The 17608-nt window shown below is 36.8% G+C and overlaps 2 protein-coding genes across 6 annotated transcripts in view; one reads left to right on the forward strand and one right to left on the reverse strand.

Annotated features, from left to right (window-relative positions):
* Positions 1-11785, forward strand: part of LOC124308739 (zinc finger protein 436-like) — a 113581-nt gene extending 101796 nt beyond the window's left edge. Inside the window, exons 9-10 of the mRNA XM_046771744.1 lie at positions 9436-9501; positions 11663-11785. Of these exons, the coding sequence (XP_046627700.1) occupies positions 9436-9501; positions 11663-11739 (143 nt within the window). The 3' untranslated portion in view covers positions 11740-11785. The remainder of the gene's footprint in view (positions 1-9435; positions 9502-11662) is intronic.
* LOC124308743 (GTP-binding protein Di-Ras2) overlaps positions 2535-17608 on the reverse strand; it is a 310047-nt gene continuing 294973 nt past the window's right edge. For 3 of the 5 annotated variants that reach the window (XM_046771753.1, XM_046771755.1, XM_046771752.1), the window contains 2 exons: positions 12834-13133; positions 2535-4337 (listed from right to left, as the gene is read on the reverse strand). In XM_046771753.1, the coding sequence (XP_046627709.1) occupies positions 12902-13133 (232 nt within the window). In that variant the 3' untranslated portion in view covers positions 2535-4337; positions 12834-12901. Of the gene's footprint in view, positions 4338-5892; positions 6225-12833; positions 13134-17608 lie in introns of those variants that run through there. The other 2 variants (XM_046771756.1, XM_046771754.1) reach the window with 2 other exon arrangements.

Genomic DNA, 17608 nt, shown 5'->3' on the forward strand with positions numbered 1-17608 from the left:
GCGGAGAGGGGGGGGGGGGGGGGGCAGGTAATTTTTGGAGAGAGAAAGATACTCGAAATACACACGCTACTTAACAAAAGAAGTGAAGTAAAATCTTATATTTCACAATAGCAGTGATACAAAAACAAAAAAATAATGCAAAAGTCGCTCGTCGCGATTGTAAAATTAAACAGGAAATTACACATAACCTACACTATTCCTTACCCTACTGAGCTCGCGGCTCCCTAACTGAAATGTCACTTAACAATTACAAAATCTCCATGCGCTATTCTCAATATGCAATTTCGCCATTTCTTCTCCATAGCGATAATTGCTCAAAACCGAAACTAAAACTACATTCTCGACGGTGCGCTGTCGGGCTACCGAACAGACAGCGTCCTCAATCTCACCCGAGATCTCACCCGACTCGTAGCTTCGACGCTACCACGAGCTGCCCTAAATCTAAACGTGACAACTTGACTTAACCTAAAGCTTATTTCAACTAAACCAATCCGCAACGCCACTATATTTCAGACGCAACCAAAACTCAATACTCGAACTTCTCGTCTCAACCGCTGCTCAACGCAACGGCAATTTCGACTATACATCACCAGAACTCGACTAAACACTATCTTAAACAAACGGCAACTTAACTAAGCGCAAGTACCCCTAAATGTAACCTCAACTAAACACAATCTCAAGGTAATACAACTCAATTCACATCATCTTGACTAAACGGGTACGGAACTAAGCGCAGGCGCAACTAAACCTAACCTCAACTATTCGCTATCGCAACGCATCTGAAATCAAACCTTCTCAAAATCCTCGAAAACGTTATTCGCTAATCCAAGCACTCCAATTCGGCACTGCCCGACCTACTCGAGAGGTGACACTGAAAAACCCGATAACGCGGCTCGACCCGGTACAGTGGAATTCGGCTATACTTGATTTCAAAAACGAAAGAGACTCAACTGAAACCCGTGACTCAACTTAACTTTCTCAAGAACTCAAAATTTACTCTACCCTAACACGCGTACTCAGGCTACGGTCATCAAGCAAAAGAATCGGCAAAAGAATTTCGAGTACTTTTCTACAACGCAAATCCAAAACGGCTATCCGTTACTTGGCAAGCCTTTTCGTAATTATGCGCGAAATTCAATCGCGGGGATAGAAGCAGCGCTTACCTTCTACATCCTTGCAACCCCCTTTCCATTCCCCTCGCGATTTTTGGGCGACTCCATTACTTCGCGGAACTTTCCAAAACGTGACTACTTATCACGACCGCCAGAACTAGAGTGGATTCAAGAACCTACGACCTGCCGCAACACGGATCTCGATACGCCATCCCATATGTGACGTCATACCCACAAGAATACGCAATAATCGATCCGTCATTGATTTCGTCGATTGCGCAACTCGACGCGCACCTTCATTAGCAATAGATCGCATTCTCGTTCTCCGCGCAGCTCCATGTGGTCTTGGTGGTGAGCGTGGTGCTCCCTCATCGCTAGTCGGTCCGTCGCAAGTTCGCTAGTCAATTGTTGGCGGGGGAAGGGGAAGAGGCTGCGGCGCGCCGGCCGCCAGCGGGAAACGCATCCACCTTGGATTCCCGCGATGCGGGGATGTGCGTCGGCTCCCCCTCCGCAGCCTCGACGTTCTTCCCTCGCAATTGTCGCTAGTCCGCCAATCCACAATTTCCTCGAATTTGGTGCCGACTTCTTGCCTGATGCCTTTGTAGCTCGAAAAATAAAAAAAAACAAAATACCTGAAATATCTTACACTATTCGCTAAGGTGTCCCCTCTCGTAGTTTCGGATGCGTGACTCTAGTCCAGGCGCTCTTTTGCAAAGACTTCGTGACTCAATTTCGGAAATTCCTAAATCTTAGTTCCGCCCAGGGTTTAAGGAGCCCCTTGTAACGGGCATCTAAATGCCACGTTACAGTACATTCGGTGAGGAATGTGTGCAGAATGTACTAGCGCAACATTCTGGTTATGACCGAGGTACAGACTGATTCGGATCTGTCTGGTTTGTACATATCATGCACGTGATATGTACATTCGCCAAAGAATGTAGGCAGAATGTACAAGCGCAACATTCTGGGTATGTGCGTGTGACAATCTGACTGTGGTATACACTTTTTGTATGTTCATTGGATGAACATTGAATATTCATATCTGTATATGTATGCACTGTATCTTCTACCTATATACATGAGACGTACCCGACGTTTTTGTCATATTACGAACACGTGATGTATATACATGGATCATCGTATGCTATGTGGGAATGCGCAGGGATTGAAGTACTTGATCTATTATATGCAAGAGAAAATAATAACGGACCAGTTTTTTTTTGGCCGACTGAAGATATTCGAAAAAGTGAAAGGTAAAAATATTACCGATTAAAAATAAGTAGAATTACCTGCACATAAAAAAATAATAATAATAATAATTAAAGGAGAACTTGCAAGTGTAAATAATTTATAACTCGTCTCAAAAACTTTGGATTGATTATATACACATATAACATGAATAGGTGGTTAAAAAATGTGTATAACCAATATATTAGTACACGATTTGACATAAATTTTAACACTTAATTACAACGGTATAATTTTACAGCATACAATAATTAATAGTATACAATAATTGATCACATACAATAATTAATTATCCTGATACTATAATACTTAACACTTATAGACATGTACATATAAGCGTTTTAATTCCTGTATTTTGTACAAAACACACAGCGATCAGTTACATATAATTACCATTCATTTTGTGTTTTCATTCAAATTTTTTTTATCCTTCTTTAAATTATGTCTTCATTCATAATACCTTTTCTGATCGTTCCCTCGAAACTTGTCATGTACAATATTTTGCGCGAATCGATAATGCATGCGTCACATGAGCCAGTCGTACAATCATTGGTCGTTATTGCCGTGTATATATGGTATAATATATACGGTGAAATATACATTATATGTAATGTGTACATTATATATTGTATAAGGTATATGTAGCTATGGTAGAGCGATAATAAAATTTTATAAAAATTTTCATGATACATAATACATTACAATATAATGTTATTGAGCCACACGATTTGTAATCACGTTTGTAACTAGTCGCCTGGGTGTGTAATGTATACATACATACATAGTACATACATGTATTTCTTATATAAACATGTGTATTTATCTCATTTTATATTTGAAATATGTAATCCTTATAAACTTTGGGTTCATGATAATCACGTAAATGGCGTATAGTCTGTTGAAAAATGTCATTAAAAAAATGTTTATTACAAAAACTGAGTTGAAATTTATGTGAACAAGTTAACAGAAAAAACGTATATTCAAATAAACAGAGTATGCCCGATAATAACTTCAGAACAATCCGTTTATTCGCCATTTGTGAAAAAATAATTCACGAACCAAATGAGTCTCAATGCATCAAAATTGGATGAAAAGTATATTCAAAACCTTAATTGAAATCATGCTGCACTATAATTGCTTAAAAATGTATATTATTGATTTGCTTTAATGGAGATTTGTAGATCTCTATTTTATAACCTTAAGCGGGAAGTTTTCAATTAGATTCAACTTAATTAACTATAATCACAGCTTTTAAGACTGTTTGGTGAATTTTTGTTTTTTGTTTCAACATTTTCTTCTTACCTTCAAAGTTCACGTTGATGCATCTGTAATCACAGGATGAGACACACTGCATACAATGTATTGCAGTGTAACACTGATTTCAGTTGCATCTAAAGTTTCTGTCTTAGAGACAATTTGAATTTTATTTTGGTTTTCAAATTGGTGGGGAAAAAATTGGTAAAAACAATTTTGAGTCCACGATGTCTGGAAATAACTACCAAAATCTGAAAATCGATACTCGAAGTAGAAAAATATTTACATGGAGGAGCACAGCTGCTAAAGAGATTATAACAAATGTGAAAAAGTATTGCGGGATCGAAATTTTGTAGCTTGATTCCCAATATTCTTGGTCCGTTGTACTGTATTTCCATTCTTTTCCTTTGATTTTATTTATATACACATTATATACATGTATATAATGTATATTATAGTGTGTGCGCGCGCGCGCGTGTAGCTGTGTGTGTGTGTATTCCTGTATTTTACTTAATAATTATTAGATGATATTTTGTGTACCCCGTTAATTCGGGATTAGGTATACATTGAGAATTCAGGTTTTGAAATCATAAATTCGAAGCGTTTCAGGTATCAATGTTTGTAGATTGGGCGGTGTCACGTGTCGGTCGCGTATAATTTTCCTCTGCCCTCTTTGCTATCGTGGATATGTTGCTGAATCCATATGCATACTTGTCGTCCATGCTGTGAGAATAATTATATTACATGTATAATACATTACACAATTGAAATAATACAAGCATTTAATTATCGGATGCAAATATTACCAGGCAATAAATACATACAGTGCCACCTCGTTATATCGCAGTTATCGGGACTGTAGAGAAGGGGAACCGCGATATGAATACCTACCTCGCCTACCTCGCGCTATGCTGTCATTGTAGACCCGCTCACTGCTCACTCACGCATAGTCGCGTAGTATGGATGGAGCTGCATAGTGGTCGAAAGAGATAGCTTATTACGTACGAGTGGCTGGTGCAGGAATGAGCCTTGAAGAGAAATTTACCAACAGCTAAGGTAATGTTTGAAAAGGTATAGGGGGAGTTCCATACGAAATGTGCAATTGATTGTCCACACCCCTTCCGATTTGTCTCAAACTTGGTCTAGTCAATTAATGGATTGTAAAAAAAATTCCCCTAAATAATGAAAACTCTACCTTTTACAAGTTGCGAGTTACACCAAATCCAAATTTTGTAATTATTTTTTTCACATCGCTGTAGCTCCCAAACTGTATGTCCGGGCCAAAAAATCAAGTAGGACAAAAGTTGTGTAATTTTATGTACTTTTTGATGGTTTTGCGGGACAAACTCTATTTCGAGTTCCAGGTAAAAGAAATCTGAAAAACGTGATTTTAAGCTGGTTCCCCAACTATTTTTCGGCTCAAAGTTTCATCATAAAATGCGGCTATTTTTTCCGCAAATTTTCGTAAAAAAAAGTCACGGAACTCAACTGGTTAAAAAGATATGAAGGTTTTTTTGAATCTAAAGGTTAAAGGTTTCTTTCACGCATGCGATTGCGACAACTATCGCGCGACGAAGCGACGCTGACGACAAGAATCTCGTCACGTGTATAAAATATATCCGTTCGACGATGTAGTTTGGACTTCTGATAATCATTAATATATTGGTCACTTCCATTAAGTGGCTAGAATTGAATATTTATATCATAAATCTACTTGAAAATCTACTAACCTTTTCCATGTGCGTCGTGTTTTCTACCGTTTGCAGGCTTCGTCGCATGCTAGATAGAATTCTATCGCACGAAAATTCATCTCGGATCTACTTTCGGGCGACAAAAAATACTCCACATGAGACAAAAGTACGCCTAATCCCCGTCAATATCTGACCAATTGGCCAATCAGCGTATTTCCGCCGCGCGACAGTTGTCGCAGTCGCATGCATGAAAGAAACCTTTAAACCTTTAGATTCAAAAAAACCTTCATATCTTTTAACCAGTTGAGTCCCGTGACTTTTTTTTTAGGAAAATTTGCGGAAAAAATAGCCGCATTTTATGATAAAACTTTGAGCCGAAAAAAAGTTGGGGAACGAGCTTAAAATCACGTTTTTCCGATTTCTTTTTACCTCGAACTCGAAATAGACTTTGTCCCGCAAAACCATCAAAAAGTATATAAAATTACACAACTTTTGTCCCACTTGATTGTGTGGCCCGGACGTACAGTTTGGGAGCTACAGCGATGTGAAAAAAATAATTACAAGTTTTGGATTTGGTGTAACTTGCAACTTGTAAAAGGTAAAATTTTTATCATTTAGGGGAATTTTTTTTACAACCCATTAATTAACTAGACCAAGTTTGAGACAAATCGGAAGGGGTGTGGACAATCAATTGCACATTACGTATGGAACTCCCCTTAGACAAGTCATGCTGCCCCAGCTACCCAAGATTCCTTGTTCTTTATTCACTGCGTGATTTAGTTGTACTCTTGACTTACGTAGTCTAATGTATATGAATCCTGGAAATCTGCTGATCAGCCCCTCAGTTCTTCTCGTTCAGTTCATCCAAATTCTAAGAGTTTTTTAAGTTTTTGGTCCAGGCAACCATCACTATGCATGACTGAAATAATTATTTATAACAACATTTGGGTTCAATATAAATTTATTTACACAATCTCGTTCAAGTTCTCAATAGTTAGGCTTACAATTGTTACACAAACTGTTACTAAGTCTTGGAGATTCAGAGTTAAATTATTCTACGACTTGATTCTATGTTTCCTGTAAATTTCTGATCTCTACTATTCGGTGCTTAAATCTCTTCTCTAAGAATTCTGAAATTGTACTCTATCCTGTGCTTGAACCGGGGTTGAATTGGTGGAAAAGTAGGAAGAGTTCAAAAGAGTCGCGGTTTCTTGTGGGATTAGAATGATTGGCCCGGGCTGATTAATACTTGGGGGTAAGATTTTTGATTAGTGATCAATATGAATAAAGAAAGCGGTGATGCACAGGTTAGTCACATCGCCTTAAAACAAAGGCGCTCTCCCTAGTTCTAAGAATAAGGGCTTATCTGTCTCTGAGCTATCCATGATTTCTCATCGCACGTTTCTTGTGTTTAGTCTGCGAAGTTATCTGAATTGAATGATAAGTTTGAAATCTATTGCAAGTGTTTATCACTTCGAGTTATTTCAACTGAGATCGTAAATGAAGGGTTTTATGTGAAAGCTAATGTGAAAGATATAATGGTCAATTGTGAAAATTATATATACGGTGCTTAATGCTTCATAGATATGAGCTTGGCTGATGAAATAACAGGCAAAATGGAGTGTAAGAATTAACGTCACAACGGTATTGTACGTTACGATAGTAACCGTGTATGTCGGTATTGGTCTAATTGTAAAAATTATGGTAAGAGTGCGTAAGGCTCTCTTATAGTAACTGCAGGTTGGTAAGGGTAGGGTGCAGAGAGGACGCCGCAGTAGTTATCGACTGGGACGTAACAGCGCGATTCTTGTGCCATATACATATATTATTTGTAGGAGATGGCTGAAATTCTATCGAACCGTTCCCTCACCTCTCATCGTTATTTCAGCCGCAAAACTGTCAGTACTAATTTCAAAAACTATCAACTATTTCGCAAAATTGGAAATGTATTTTTTTTTTAAATAAATTTTATGAATGCATTTCGTAACGAGTACATAGGCATTCTTTGAAAATTCTGCAACTTTTTTCCGAAGCCCTTTTAGTTAAGGTAGGGGGCAGGCATTTTTCAGAGTCATCGTGCAGTATAAATTTTAACTCTAGTGAGCTCAGCTGACCAAAGCCGCGTATTGAATCTTAGGTAACCAGGGCATTTATACCTTCCTAAATATTACCTCCTCAACCCCGATATACCGAGGCGCCATATAACGATGTGGCAGTGTTAATGTAATTTCCTTACGCCTCCGCTGAAAAAGGGGTGAAACTAGCTACAACATATTACAAAAGTTAGGAAAGTAAATTATTATACACAAAAAAATAATGGTTATCATTTTCCAACGGGTGCATGACTCTATTTCAGAAAATATAGATACACATATTACCGTTTTCAGAAAAATTGGGTCTTATTATCTAATAAAAGTTGTCCAAGAATTCGAAACGCGTAAAATTGGTTTTTGAATAAATTTGAGCGTTAATGAATCTAATTGTCTTTGTGTACTCTATTATTGTACAACTTATTTTGAAAAGTACTAATTCAGATAAGAATGGGGTTTCCTAAAAGTTAACGAAATATCACACCTTTCAAAAAATCTGGAGAAGTCCGGGAACAAACTGATCAAACATCGTAATTCAGTCAAAACTTATATGTTGATTCGGAAATTGTTTGCACTTCTAAATTTCGATAACCCAACTATTGATGAAAAATGAAAGATGTCTCTATGCAAGGTCCAAACGTTGCAATTTCAAACGATTCTGAATTTCAGCCCATATATTGTAGATTCACAACTGAAATAACTTATTGGTAGCTTAGTTCTAACAGGGTCGAGAGACGATGTCGAGGAAAATATTTGACAGCTATCACTAGAAAGTTTTTTTGAAATTATAGCACAGCGGATAAAAAAGTTTTAAGCACTTGGGTTTATTAAAACAAATGACCTGTAAAAAATTCTATAACGTTTGGAAGGTTATCTGACTTCACGTTACTCCGCGTTCACCATAAGCCAATGTACCTACGGTCATTATAGAAACACGTGATGGCACTCGCCTCAGCCCTAGCAAAGCCGTTTTCAAACACGTCCGGAAAAGTGCTCAAATTAGATATTTTTCTCGCATAAAACTATTTATAGTAAGTTCAAGTATAGTAGTTCCATGAAATAAAATATCTTAAAGTATTCATCTCATCTTCAGCTCATCTTCTTATAATGTGGAAAAGTTCAATTGTCTTACATATGAAGTATTGAATTTTAGATTATTAAATAAAGAAGCAGGAATTGGAGTGACTATAGAATTCGAACTTCTCACATATAGGGCAATGTCTGATTGACTGGAAAAGTTCAATCCAACAATTTTTCCGATCCAAATTTTTTGCAAATATGAACTTAAAATTATGTTGTTTATGCGAATTCAAAGTAACAGGCATGAGCATATGAAAGGTTTTTAAGAGATCTTTAGGTTCGAAGACTAAAACTTTGGCGACATAACTTCTATAATAGTTGAATTTAATAAAAATCAGCGAAGTTGCATCATTTTAGGTGAGAGATTGAGGATGAATGGATTATTAGAATCTGAATCTAAAATCAGGGGAAAAAAGACAAAACCGTTTACAAACTTTTAAGCAATATTAATTGCAAGAATGATATAAACTCAAATGACACAATATCTATTCTATGCAGCAGAAATATATCTAATAAAATTCGAATGACACAAGCTAGCATATCAACCATTTGAGAAAAGGTTTTATATGATTGAAATATTCAAATTGATTGAAATCTGGTATTTGTAAGTCGATTCCAATGTTGTTTGAGTTTATTTTGTACATCATAGAGATATTCATAAATCACCTGAAGGAAGTCTTTACAAATAGTCATTGTCTCCGAAATTGACAAAATAGATTTGCGTAAGTACGGTACAATAGATGTTCGTTAACAATTATACTTGTGCATTATAACTATATTATGAAACAAGACAAGACATCTTAAACATTTTGAGATAACTTGTGAAGATCTAGTCAAACGGTAGAATAAGCCCAAACAAATTGAGATTAGTTTGAAAGCACTCGTGTTTAGTCGGTTTAAATGTATGATTACAAAACTTATTCTCGAATTGTAGATATTAATCTTGGCTACTTTTTTCAGTTCCTGACTCAAGACAAGGCTTGAACGCACTGAGCTTTTGCAAGAAGACTGGATCCAATGTACCTAGTGAGTGTTTAGGACGGGCGTATGAATCCTGTACATCCTATGAAGGCTTAGAATATTTTTTTACATAATTCTTAAGTCAATTGAATAATCGAATGGTCTTGTTCGGGTATCCGTTTTGCCCAGGTAATTTCTGTCGTGTCTCGATCACCATAATATTTTCTTTGTTCAAAATTTGAAACTTGTTTATATTTTTTGAAACATGTTGACATAAAAGTTGTTGAAAGAACAGTAGTTATAAATAAAAAAATTTCAAAAATATCGAAAGCGACACCCACTTTCCAAAACATGATTTAAAATTTCAAACTCAAAAATCTTAATCAGAAACACTTTAAATATTTCTTTTATATTTTTTTCTGTGAAGACCATCTAAAAACAAAGATTTGAAAGAAAAAGAAACTCATTTGGACCATTGTTAAGAAAGTTATGAACAAAAAACCAAACAAAGAGCGATTTTGTGGAAAATTTTGTATTTTTTTAAGAAGTAATAAATCCTAATAAGTAAAAAAACCTCAAAATTCACCAGAAAGACTCTTATTAGCGGTACTAAAAAATATCAAAAAATTGAGGAAATCAAGAATCAAAATTTTTCAAACCGTTCGATTTGACGTGAAATGCTCCTTGTATAGTATCTTATACCTGATTTCTTTCAAAAATAGATATTCAAATGCGTATCTACCAATGTTTCTAGTCGATTAGAATTTTTCTCAGTGAAAAGATGTATCCTCTGAAGAATGATGACAAAAGTTTGGGATAATTATTGCAGTATATGAGGGATTCCACGCCATTTCACCTAATCGGTGAAGGTCACCGACGCCGATCTTGGTGTCAATTTTTTTCGCAATTCGTCTATCGAAAAAAAAGAACATGTGTTCGAACATTTTTCAATTAGGCCACCTGTGTCGATTTTATGAATTTTCCGATTTTTCAACTTTTTCGAAACAGACTCTTTTCAACTGGCTCTATCTTCAAGAGCTTTCATTCTTTTTAAAAAATGATACAAGTATAAAATGTGTCAATAAGTCCGAGCTTCCTGAAAAAAAAATTTGAGAATTTTTCCAACCACATAATTCTAAAATTTTTTCTAAAAAACAATACATCAAAATTTTTTGAATTGCGACACCTTCGATTTTCCTGAAACTTTTTACTTGCATTCGACCAGTTACAATCAAGTTTTCCTCCAAAGGAAATTATGGACTTCCGATTCGTTCGGGAGTTACACCATCATAAGTGCCGAAAAATTGAAAATATTTTACGGAAATCAATCTTGACTTCGATCAGACAAGTTTTCATGTTATAAAAATACATGTTTGCTGAAAAAAAAAACTTTTCGGAATATCCCAAACAATATAAATAAAAACGAGATCACAATTTTTCTTTTCTATGCCAAATATATTTTCAGGTAGAAAATTTCTAAATATAAATACAATTTTGTATTTATATTTGAAAATTTTCTTGAATTTTTTTTTTTCAGCAAACATGTATTTTTATAACATGAAAACTTGTCTGATCGAAGTTAAGATTGATTTCCGTAAAATATTTCCAATTTTTCGGCACTTACGAAGGTGTAACTCCTGAACGAATCGGAAGTCCATAATTTCCTTTGGAGGAAAACTTGATTGTAACTGGTCGAATGCAAGTAAAAAGTTTCAGGAAAATCGAAGGTGTTGCAATTCAAAAAATTTTGATTTTTTTTTTTCGAAAAAATTTTAGAATTATGTGGTTGGAAAAATTTTCAAATTTTTTTTTCAGGAAGCTCGGACTTATTGACACATTTTATACTTGCATCATTTTTTGAAAAGAATGAAAGCTCTTGAAGATAGAGCCAGTTGAAAAAAGTCTGTTTCGAAAAAGTTGAAAAATCGGAAAATTCATAAAATCGACACAGGTGGCCTAATCGAAAAATGGTCGAACACGTGTTCTTTTTTTTCGATAGACGAATTGCGAAAAAAATTGACACCAAGATCGGCGTCGGTGACCTTCACCGATTAGGTGAAATGGTGTGGACTACCTCATATGTATAACATAATCAGCTAAATACTTATAACTGGATCACTACAGAAAAAATTTGAAGCTGTCATAATGTTTGTTTTCTTTACAATTAAGGCTTTGAAAATAAAAAAGAAAGAAGTCCAATCAATGTCTATATTGATTGTATTCACAGATAAACTAGGTGAGAGGACAAACATTTTTGGAGTCAACATTTTTCATTTACTTTACTCTCTAGACGAGTTAGCGTAAGTCCAGTCGAGATGTTCTATTAGGAGGGATGACCGACCACTGATATTCCCTAGAAAACAAGTCAGATGTCACCATTAAAATTATATTTTGTTATTTCTCTTTTGAATGGAACACGATCATCTACAAACCGCAACAAATACCGTTTCTTTGGAAAATACCATCTTTTTGCTGGTGGGTACCAGAAATATGCACGCCGTTATAACCTTATGTGTTATTTACAGTATGACTCCCACTAATGATGAATATGAGTGAATTATGAACCTAAAAAAATGGAGTTAAATAGTTTGAGTTTTTGTACAATCGATTCCAGCTACAATAACGATTATATGATAGCAGGAGGCATGAAGAAACTATTTCACCCGCACCGCATTTTTTGCCATTATGTGCAATTGAGAAAATTTAAGATAACTACTATCACACTGTTCAATACTCAATAATTGCTGTAACAAATGAGTATAACAAATGTTGTGATTTTGCCAATGAACGATTTTTCATTGCATTTTCCGCTAAAAGGTGAGAGTGTTACCGGATTTTTCTTATTAGAACAACGATAATCTCTCATTTTTGAGAGTACATTTTCCCATTCAGGAATGACTGTTTTCCCTAAACGTTCAACCGCAATTCAAATTTTCATGGGGACTCGACACAAGGCAAACATAATGAACCAAAAAATTCGCAATTGTTGAGTGTGAATTGAGCCCTTAGAAACCAGGTTTCACACAACCAAAAATATGCGTGCTTAATTTTTTTACCCACTTTACTATCCACCCGGTTTCTCTGTCAAATTGACTTATATCGCATAGTAGGAATGTTGTTTTATTCGCGTTCACCATCATTGACACAAATAACAATGTTGAAGATTTTTTGGAAGTTTTTTTCCTTTTCCTACCTTCTAATTCAGATTCCATAGCCCATTCATCCTTACTATGGGTTCTTTCAGACTTGAAAAAAGCTTATTGTTAGTTAACGTAGCAAATTCGGTCCTTCATGAAAGTATCAAAAAATAACAAAGAATAATAATTCTCTATCTTCTAAATCTTGCAACACAATTTTCAGCGTTGACCACCCTGCATCGAAAAAATCAAATCGCATACCGAGATCCTGTAGTTCCTTTCAGTTCCGTAACACTTCCACCGTAGATTCACACCGGCCGACAATCCTCTTATGATATATTACAATCATCAGCATGGGCATCTCTGATTTGTTGCTTCGTCTTCCTTGAGGCCCGTCGAATCAGACTTCGGCTCCTGGGCTTGCTTCTAACTTCTTCTGCGATAGCCACGACCGTCGATCCTTGCGCCGCTAAGAGTTGCTGCTGCTGCTGCTGCTGACCTCCAGGACCGGCTCCCGCACTTCCAGTTCTGCCACTTGGTGACCCTGACCTTTGAACAAAACTAAAATTCTTAGTGGGTAAATATTTCTGATTATCGTTAAACAGAATACTGAGATACTATAAAACCTTTGACATAATCTGATTATATTCCATTCATTTTTGATTTCATGGAGAGAGATACTTAATTGCGGTGATATTAAACAGTTTTCAATAATCGCAATTGTTTTCTATAACCGAAAAATATGAAGATTTAGGAGCATAATCAAAACCAGTTTTGTGGCTGTAACTTGGGAATTTTGTACGCGTTACTATTCTTTTTGATTATGGTCACTCATACGACATTCCCTGGCAATTATGGCAATTATTTTAATAGTGTTGGAACAATAAATTGATATTAAGACTGTTTTCTATTGGAAAAATTCAGTTAACTAAACGAACCGATTTGATTTAGTATCTAACATTACGTGTTATTGACGCATGTTAAAGATCACCACCTCCGATCCTATCGCAAATTTCGAATGGTAACGCCGAGAGGTCAAGGCTCACGATACGATAGAATCTCGACTTTGTGACGCCGGATTTTTACTGGCCTCGGCCACCCGGAACCGTAACCGAGAACTTACGTGGCGTACATGCCGCGAAATCTTTACCTGTGCTAAGCTTTGGATGATATTTTTTTATATACAATAATGGCGGTGGCCTGTGGCAGCGTAGAAATAGGCCAAAAGGTAAGCTAGGAGTAAGACAGAAAAGAAAAGGGACATGTAACAAAATAATGAGGTAAAGTGAGTAAATTATAACGAATTGTAGTGTAACATGGCGTCTCAGGACTGCTCGTCACAAGGGCACAAATCTGAAGGAAACTTCTGGAAAACGCGTCTCCGGCGGGGTACTCCAACCGATCTCAATAGAAAATAGGCAATAACTACTAGCTTAATTCTCTCTTTGTAAATTCTATAATTTCGCGCTCCGGCGCAAGCAAACAAGTTACTAGGACGACGATCCCGACCACCAAGGGATCAACAACTACCGATGATACTTACTACCTTGCTCTTGTTTTGATTTCCTTCAGTTACCTGTCCTTTTTCCTTTACCGCTATCGCTATCGTTTGTTTTATTGCTACCGTTTTCTCACAACTCCAATACCGTTTGCATTATCGCTTAGCTTCTTTCTCCCCTTTTGATCACCTTCCTTCTTACCCTTTTCTTTGCTACTGATAAGTTGAATTCAAATAAGAATCAGTGGTTGTGTGTCCGAGATACCGGCTGAGGTAAAGGCTTCTGCCTTTTTGTTGCATCGTTACGAAGTTGCTCATAATTTCTATTTTCCTTCTTATAGTATTTATCTTTTCTTAGTTGCATCGTGTGATGCCAGTTTCTGTGTGAATCATGGTCCAGGACTCTGAGTTGCGTTAAGCCGTCGTGTGACTGCATGATTTCAATAATTAATTAATTCCGTGTCTTTGAACGAACTCGTAACTACCGAATAAGTAATTATTTCCTATTTATGAATTTCTCTGATTATCTGTAAATTTCTATTAGTCTGCTTCTGTAAATTTCTGCCGTATCTTGAGCTATCTTTGCTTTGATTTCTTATTCATTTTCTGTGCTAGTAGTGCTTACTATATTTTGTTTCTTGTATCGCTTGCTATATTATATTCGGTATTGTACATGTATTTTATTATAAATCGAGTTTCTTGAAGTACACCCGAGCGTAGATTCAGCCACTAAATACTACCGTACTGATTCTATTGTTATTGACAATTCTGTATTGCTTTTACTTACTATCCTTTGCTATGCAAACCTTTCGCTGAATTTTTCACTCTCATAATTTTGTATTTTCTCGAAAGTATATTTATGCTTCTGTTATTATCTCCTGAGCTATCATCATTTTGTTATCTATCGATTTGCAATAAAGTTCTGACACTCGCTTTAAATTAACACAGTAATAATTCGCGTAGCGTCATTCTTTGGAAATCGGGTAAAATCATGTCACCCAGTGACGTGTAATTTTCAGTAAATTTTCGCATTTTATCGCTTCCCCCGACCTTCGCTCAGTTCTCTCTGTTAAATATCATCTCATGTTCAAAGCTACCATTTAATTCCATTCTATCGAAATTTCTATGACCTGTTATTGCCTGATTTAATAACTAACGGTATCTTTGCCATCTAACTTGACTGACTTGAATGTGTCAGCTGCTTTGAATACCAACACTCTACCAGTTCACGTGAGTACCCAGCCAGCCGTACAACGGGTTCTCCAGTTATTTATTGTATTTTTTCGTATTGTTTGAAATTCGACGCTAAAGCGTCTAGCGCCCAACGTATATCCTTTTATTATAGTTTAGTAGTTCAGAATAATTGGAGGATCGCGTTAAAGTGTCAACGGTAAGTTCTCATCTGAGGGTAACAGAAATTAGCGTTGCAGTACATAAAAATAATTTAGAATAGCATTTACATAGAGCTGTTATAAAAGTAAGCAGTAGTAAATATTAAAATAGCAATATGAGCAGGCGAGTGAATGGGAATGAATGATGTCAATGTCCTAACAAATGCACTAATGGGTGGAAATGGTAAAAAGGTAGAGTAGACGAGCAGTATGATGACGGTAGGAGGTATAAGCGATGAATAGATTAAGAAGTAAGTTAAAAATAATTCAAGAAACTAGTTATTATCCAGGTAACGGGTTTGATCTAGCGGAGATGATGGCGACGCAAGCCAGGTGAGTACGATGCAAAGTAGCGGCGGGTGGTGCCAGGAAAAGCTTAGGCGGTGAGTCGATGCTGGTGAACAACTAATCGCAATTAACCTGGGTACAATGCAAATGAAGAATGGATAATAAATCAATTGAAATACCTTAAATTACATTGAATGGGTTAGGAATGTAAGCGTTAACGATGGTTGAAGGTACAACTTAGAGCTGTGATGGGCAATTGTAACAAGAATAAAGTTTGTGATCTAATGAGTGGGGATTGTTAACGCACTTGATGCTCAAAGCCTTTTACTGGATAAACATTATTACAGAGGCTGCCTCGATCGACTGAAGGTGGCTGGAGAGCAATGCTTTAAAAATATCTGTTGAAGGCGACTCATTCAAGGGTGACGGTAGGCTATCCCAAGGGTGAGTGAAGAAAAGAAGAAATGAGCGGTGGTAGCAGGATGTCCTATGGTTCGGGATACAAAATGACGATGCGTTATTAGACAGCATGAGCCTGGAGGAATGGCGTAATTCGGGATCATGATACAGAAAGAGCTCCCGCAGAAACGATGGAGGGAACTTCGCCAGAATCTGGAAAAGGAAGGAGCCTAGGAAAAACAAACGACGATTCATTACCGACAGCCAATTTAATTTGAGGCGATACGGCGTGATATGAACGTCCCTTCGCAGGTTAAAGATGAATCCAATTCCGGAGTTTACAAGGCGTTGGAGTTCGAGGTTAAGATAGCCTGTTGAATCGTGGTAGACCAAACAACAATGATCGATGTGGGGTAGAATTAATGTGTCGACAAGCAAGATCTTGACCTACGGAGAGAGGATTTCGCTGTGGTAATTCAGCCTGTGTAAGGTAGTGAACACCTTCGTCGAGACTTGAGCTACGTTTCCAAGAAAAGTGGGCGGACAGCTGTACACCGAAATTCCGAACGCCATCGACGCGACATAGGGCACGGGTTGACCGTTTATTGCTAAGGGAGCAATATCCAATGGGCGCAGCTGGTCTAGGTAGGGCTTGCTACCAAGAATGATAGCCTTGACCTTCATAAAATTCAGCTGCAGGCCATTCCTTGCGCGCCCAACTTGAAACAGCGTCAGCATCATCGCAAACCTTACTAATCGCGGCAAGGATATCGCAGGGTAATGTGTAAATGAAGATTTGCAGATCATCTACAGAAGTTAGGTATTTGGTATTTAAACGTTTCAAGTTTACTTGAGCGCTAAATATCGCGATTTGTATGCACGTGATGTGAAATAATTCAGTGATTGTGAATAAACTCGATTATTTAGTTATGAATTTCTCTTCTCCTGAGGAGCAAAGCAGAATTCGGTCTCTGGACTCGGAATGAAAGTGGAAAATTTATTTATTAATTATTTGATGAATTCCTGGAAGAGGTGACTATGGTTTGACCCTTAATGGTTTATTCAGAGATAGCCTCAGAAGGTGTTTTATCACTCTCATGAGCCATAGCTCGAGTGGAATAAACCCATCATCACAGGTCGTATGAACGGTTGAGGGTCAAACTTGTTCTGTGCTTGTGAAGCAAGACACAGAGTAATCGTAATAAACGACGGAGTCGTGAGGCGAGAAATTTATTTTCAGAAGGGAAATATTTAATTAATAATAATTAAATGTTTCGTCCCCAAGAAGTGGGATGTAAGACAGAAAGAATGTTTGTGAATTCACCTTTTTCTTAGCCCGATACAAAGGCTTCGTAATGTTAAGAAATCTTATTTAATTCGTGGGATCGCTTCACACATGCAAATATTTCATGAAGCTTTGACGATGGAAAACCTTCGTTGATGAGTGATTATTTAGTATG

The sequence above is a fragment of the Neodiprion virginianus genome, chromosome 7, assembly GCF_021901495.1.
Source record: "Neodiprion virginianus isolate iyNeoVirg1 chromosome 7, iyNeoVirg1.1, whole genome shotgun sequence".
In the NCBI taxonomy this organism is placed as follows: Eukaryota; Metazoa; Arthropoda; class Insecta; order Hymenoptera; family Diprionidae; genus Neodiprion; species Neodiprion virginianus.